Below are 6,268 nucleotides of genomic sequence, written 5' to 3' on the forward strand. Positions count from 1 at the left end.
ATGACAACCTATCTGCACTCCACCCAGATTTCTTCTTCTATCACAAATATGTAATGGGGAAAACTATTCAATTATTTCTATACCAGTGAATTGTCAATATGCATAAATCATTTTCTTGCTAAGCTGGCCAAAAAAGGGGAGGCCACTATATTTTGGATGGAGAGAGTGAACTTTCCAAGGCAACACCCATTCTGAGACGTATAAAAGGTTGGCCTTCCTGCCTCGCTGACACCGCGCCCTCCTGAGCTGTAGGTCCCTCCAGCAGCGCCATGGCCCTCTCTGTGCGAACCTCTGGGCTGCCTCAGTGGCTGTCCTCCCAGAGTGGGGCCCCGGGCAGAGCCAGGGGCATGTCTGCCTCGAGCATCGGCAGCAGCTACGGGGGCAGTGCCTTTGGCTTCGGAGGCAACTCTGGGGGAGGCCTCTCTGCCACGTCCATGTTCGGTTCCAGTGCTGGCTTTGGTTCTAGCTCTGGCTTTGGTTCCAGTTCTGGCTTTGGTTCCAGTGCTGGCGTTGGGGGCGTCTGCGGGAGCTCCTTTGCAGGAGGACTGGGCGCTGGTTATGGAGGAGCTGGCGGAGGGGGCTTTGGAGGCCTGGGGATTGGATTCGGAGGAGGCTCGGGAGGGGGCTCTCTAGGGATTCTCTCTGGCATCGATGGAGGTCTTATTTCTGGATCAGAAAAGGAAACCATGAAAAATCTTAACGACAGATTGGCTTCCTATCTGGATAAGGTTCGGGCTCTAGAGGAGGCCAACACTGATCTAGAAACCAAAATTCGAGAATGGTATGAAACGCGAGGCTCTGGGACTGGAGATCCCGGGTCACAGAATGACTACAGTAAATATTATCCATTGATTGAAGACCTCAGGAATAAGGTAACAAAATGGTTTCTTTCGAGGGGCTCTGGGGATTATTTTTTACTTTCCTTTTTTCTATTTCAAGATTTTATAGTGACAAATCACCCAAAACTTAGATATGTTTCCATTCAACTGTATTTGGAGTAAATTCTCATCTCAAGATATTTGGGCTGTGCTTAGTCACTCAGTCGTGTCCAGCTCTTTGCAACCCCATGGACTGTAGCCCTCCAGGCTCCTCTGTCTATGGGCATTCTCCAGGCCAGAATACTGGAGTGGGTTGCCATGCCCTCCTCCAGGGGATCTTCCAAACCCAGGGATCGAACCCCGGTCTCCTGCACTGCAGGTGATTCTTTACCATCTGAGCTACCAGGGAAGCTCACGAATACTGGAGTGGGTAGTCTATCCCTTCTCCAGGGGATCTTCCCAATCCAGGAATCGAACTGGGGTCTTCAGCACTGCACGTGGATTCTTTATTAGCTGAACTTTCAGGGAAGCCCATAGTTTCATTTTATCATTCACCATAAGATGACTGTATTCCCACTACTTTTTCTGTGGGATAGGTATGTTTGTTTCTTAATTTTTAAGTAAGATTCTCCACATAATATTCTCTTTCAAAAAGCTGCTTTATACTCTTCATAAAATAGCACTTTAACATCACCTAAAATTTTCCTACCAAAGATATACTTGCAAAACACTAGTATTTGATGACCTCACTTTGTGTGTCTTCCCCCGTTTTGCCAGATCATTTCTGCCAACATCGCAAATGCCCAGCTCATCTTGCAGATCGACAATGCAAGACTGGCTGCCGATGACTTCAGAATGAAGTGAGTAGGATAAACGACTAATGATACCTGACATGTCCCAGCATTTCTTCTTACTTTCTATTTTCCTTCGTTGATGGCAAATATTTCAACCTTCTTCAGTTCACAGGTTCCACACACGTTTTAGTAAATTTACACTGGGCATTCTAGAAAGTATCTAGATTCAAGAGGTTCACATTACACATCCTTAATTATAAGTTGCTTAAACCCAGGGCTGTGGATTACCATATCTGACATTTGCTATTGACTCATGATGTGCCAAGATAATTCCACCAGCATCCTAAACCTCAGTCTTCCATGCATCAAAATGAATTAATAATGTTTGTGCCTGAGAGTTAAATAAAATGATCTTTTTCCTGATGACACATACAACTAAAATATTAACCATGAACTTATTTTTATATCCCTTCCTCCTTTCTACACCACCCCCTCCCCTCAGATATAAGGAGGAAAATCCTAAGGTCCTGTTTGCTCCACAGAATTTCCACACAAGATGTTGCCTGAAACCTAGTACAAGTTACTAAAGGAATATCGATGTTTTAAATTAAATCTTGAGTAAAAGTTAAGCAAGATGACTAAATGATTATTTTATTTTCAACCACTTCTAGGCTTCCATCAGAAACTCCACCTAGAGAGGGGTTGCTACTGTTCATAGCCAGGCCAGCCAGCCAGAAGGGAAGCTGTAAGCCTGGGATGCAGTGCTGCTGGGGTTCACTGTTGATAGAAAAGTATAATTTTTTCACTTCTCTCCAACTAAGCAGTAAATTACCATTTTTTTAAAAAAGGAAAATAAAAAGTTAGAAAAGCAAAAACCACATCATTCATTACACTGCTGCCAGATTTATTTGCAAAGTAGCCCTGAAGATGGCAGGGGCCCTATTCAAATGGGTGTGTGGATTCCCTAGACTGTTTTGCACTTGATTTTCAGATATGAAAACGAGCTGGCCCTGTGTCAGAATGTGGAGGCCGACATCAACGGCCTGCGCAGGGTGCTGGATGAGCTGACCCTGGCCAGAGCTGACCTGGAGACACAGATTGAGACCCTGAATGAGGAGCTGGCCTACCTGAAGAAGAACCACGAGGAGGTGAGAGCCAGAAAGGACAGCTCTCTAAGCAGCTTTTTTCTCCCAGGTTCAAAATTATCACTTCAGATGTATAAATATGGAGTTAGAAGAGGTATGCATGATACATTGGACAATCAGAATTTTAATTGTCCTGATTTCATGATTTTAAAAATACAGTTTGGGTGTTTTTGTTTGGCTGGTTGGTTTTTGGTCACATGGGCATGTGGGATTTCGGTTCCTTGATCAAACCTGTGCCCCTGGCAGCCCAGGACCACCCAGGAAGTTCCAAAAATACAGTATTTTTAAAGTTCAAAAAAAAAAAAGTCTGCCAATAATACATACTGTTAAATATGCTAGAGAAACTGGTTATACCCAGTGTAGTACACACACGGAACTCTGGTATACCACAATGTATATCAGTAATTAAGCATAACCCTGGCACAAGACTCCTAAAGAGCTTTCTACTGGAAACCAATGACTATGGTACAACCGGTAAGCAAACCCAGGGACTGTCTGCAGCCCTCGGTTTGGCAGCTGCGGTTGAAAGCCCCTGGGGCACCAACTCCACCAGGCCTTCCCATCTTGTGAAGGCCATGGAGCCCCAAGAAGCAGGGCCAGCTCATCCATCAGGCATGGCAGGCACAGGGCCAAGGACCCACAGTGAGTTTAGGAACCCATCTCAAGCTCTTTCAAAAATCAGAAGAGAACTACTAATGTTTAGATAAAAGATGTTTGAATAGTTTGTATTAACTGGTTTGTGTTTAAACCAACGCAGTCGTAAAAGGTAATGTTTCCTATTTTTTGTGGATGAAGAGGCCCACGAAAGTCACAATGGGCCCCTTCGCCCCTCTCACCCGCTGTCCCCAGGAGCTCCAAAGCTGCCGGGCCGGTGGCCCAGGCCAGGTCAGCGTAGAAATGGACGCTGCCCCCGGAGTGGACCTCACCAGGCTCCTCAACGACATGCGGGCGCAGTATGAAACCATCGCTGAGCAGAACCGGAAGGATGCCGAGGCCTGGTTCATTGAAAAGGTACTGCTAACAAAAACAAAAGGCGTGGATACGCTTGTATTAAAGGGGAGCAGGGCTGACTCACGTCCCCTCACCCCTCTTTGTTGCGGCAGAGCGGGGAGCTCAGGAAGGAGATCAGCAGCAACACGGAACAGCTTCAGTCCAGCAAGAGCGAGGTCACCGACCTGCGGCGCGCGCTTCAAAACCTGGAAATCGAGCTCCAGTCCCAGCTCGCCATGGTAGGGCGCATGCCAAGAGAGGCATCCAAATGAGCAAGACGGACCATTGGCAGCCTTCCGCATTTCGGCCCCCTCCATTGTTACGTCTGTGCTGTTTCTCTCCCACGTGCAGAAAAAATCCCTGGAGGACTCGCTGGCTGAAACCGAGGGCGACTACTGCGGCCAGCTGTCCCAGGTGCAGCAGCTCATCGGCAGCCTGGAGGAGCAGCTGCTGCAGGTGCGCGCCGACGCCGAGCGCCAGAGCGCAGACTACCAGCGGCTGCTGAACGTCAAGGCCCGCCTGGAGCTGGAAATCGAGACCTACCGCCGCCTGCTGGACGGCGAGGCCCAAGGGTAAATAGATAACTGGGACTGAAAATAACCTCAATGGCTGACCGACAGTGGACACCAGATGCAGCTTAAGGGCAACAGAATCGGGAAGGGTTCTTTAGTTGACAGAAAAGAACACATCTGGTAAAGACATAGGAGTTCCTAGGTGGCTCCGCGGTAAAGAATCTCCTTCAATGCAGGTTCTATTCCTGAGTGGGGAAGATCCCCTGGAGGAGGAAATGGCAATCTACTCCAGTATTCTTGCTTGGGAAATCCCATGGACAGAGGAGCCTGGTGTGCTACAGTCCATGGGGTCGCAAAGAATCTGGCACGAAAGAGTCGGACATGTCTATTATGCCTTAGCTTTATTAAATGCTCTACACTTTGCAAAGTGTTGTCACCATTATCTTCCTGGATAAAAGTTCATAAAATGCTGGGATGAAAAATGGCACCACAGACAGAGGCATACTGCAGACGTGTATTAGAACAATCAGCCAGTAGAGTTCTGATTTTAATACTAAGAATGACACATCAAATATCAGCCATGCAACCACCTTCAAACTACCCTAGGGAACTTTCCAAAAGTAACAGCAGCCTGAACTGGTGGGAAGAATTCAGGATCGTAAATTGGGAAACCACATCTTCCACTAATTGTCAGTTGGCTTCACTTCAAGAGCCCTTTTTAGGCAGGGTTTGAAAACAAATGTAGCTGCACAACTGATTACTCTCAGGATGCATCACTCCATCATTCTTAATCAAGAAATTTAGAATACCTTCTCTCATTGGCCATTTTAAAAGCTCAAACAGCAAACTCCTTCCTTCTCATTCCAGAAAGCATCATGTGATATCAACTCCCTTGTTTTCTTTACAGTGACTGTTTGGTGGAAAGTTCATACGTGACAGCCTCCACATCTCAAGCACCATCAACTGATTCCTCTAAAGGTATGCAGATTCCCTAGGAATCATGTAGAACAAGTCAGAATCACATCTATTAATGACCAAAACTATAAGATCTCATTAAATATAGCAGTGTATATTTAAAGTATATTTGTATTTGGAGCCAAGAAAAAATATTTATGCATTCCTGCAGATAAATTGAGTAGTCTGCACAGGGTTAAAACTTTTAGCAAGTTCAGGAAGGAAGAGAAAAATCTACTTTACAAAGGGGTATTATGAGAATCATAAACACTTTTTAAGTGTTTAAAAAGAAAACCATTTTCATTTGTGCACAAGACAACACTGAATACATTTTATTAAATAAAATGCATTTTGTTTAGAAATGCAAAGGTCACACCTGAAAGTTTAAATTTCATGGACTGTATCAGTCAATACCTAATTTAGAAGCCTAAGTTAAACAGCAAATGTTAGATGAATATTTGAAGCACTAACTTTTGCTCCCTTTGTTCCATTTTTATCTTTAGACCCTAACAAAGCCCGGAAAATCAAGACAATTGTGCAGGAAGTGGTGAATGGTGAGGTGGTCTCATCCCAAGTTCAGGAAATTGAAGAACTGATGTAAAATTTCACAAGATCTGCCCCATGATTAGTTCCTTAGGACCAAGAAATTTATAAGTAGAAATTATTCCTTTTAGAGTAAGATGATATATTAGTTCAATCTCTGCTCCTGTTTGTTTCATTTTCTTTGGATTCCCTATTCACTTTGAGTCTGTTTTGTTTTTGTTTTTTTTTCTGGCCTTCAAAACAAAATTTAATTACAAATCATTGTGGAAATGTGGGTCTTGATAACAAATCAAAATTGCCTTACATCTTTGTGGCCCTGAGGTAGGCCTTTAATAAACTTTCTTCTAGTGACCTAGAACATATGTTTAATCACAGGACCTTAATCAAGTAGTATTGTTTTAATAAAGTTAATTTTAATAAAAGGTGAATGGTAATGATGTGAAATGTGTACCTTCTTGACGCCAACAATAGAGTCAAGGGTGTAGAGAGAGGTTTGTGAAATACTACTGAAG

At 44.4% G+C, this 6,268-nt stretch overlaps 1 protein-coding gene across 1 annotated transcript; it reads left to right on the forward strand.

Moving 5' to 3' along the window:
- Nucleotides 1-254: 254 nt before the first annotated feature.
- On the forward strand, nt 255-6,061 carry KRT12 (keratin 12). The gene is made up of 8 exons (XM_043469643.1): nt 255-872; nt 1,596-1,678; nt 2,604-2,760; nt 3,607-3,768; nt 3,861-3,986; nt 4,099-4,319; nt 5,167-5,237; nt 5,717-6,061. Exons 1-8 carry the CDS (start codon nt 270-272, stop codon nt 5,812-5,814), a joined length of 1,521 nt encoding a protein of 506 aa, XP_043325578.1. The 5' UTR covers nt 255-269; the 3' UTR covers nt 5,815-6,061.
- The last annotated feature ends 207 nt before the right edge of the window (nt 6,062-6,268 follow it).

The sequence above is a fragment of the Cervus canadensis genome, chromosome 1, assembly GCF_019320065.1.
Source record: "Cervus canadensis isolate Bull #8, Minnesota chromosome 1, ASM1932006v1, whole genome shotgun sequence".
In the NCBI taxonomy this organism is placed as follows: domain Eukaryota; kingdom Metazoa; phylum Chordata; class Mammalia; order Artiodactyla; family Cervidae; genus Cervus; species Cervus canadensis.

Excerpts from the sequence above, each read along its gene's own strand:
- KRT12 (XM_043469643.1), top strand. The coding sequence starts at position 270 with ATGGCCCTCTCTGTGCGAACCTCTGGGCTGCCTCAGTGGCTGTCCTCC. Across the intron at positions 1,679-2,603 it reads GCCGATGACTTCAGAATGAA|ATATGAAAACGAGCTGGCCC; the intron begins GTGAGTAGGATA and ends CTTGATTTTCAG. Across the intron at positions 4,320-5,166 it reads CTGGACGGCGAGGCCCAAGG|TGACTGTTTGGTGGAAAGTT; the intron begins GTAAATAGATAA and ends TTTTCTTTACAG.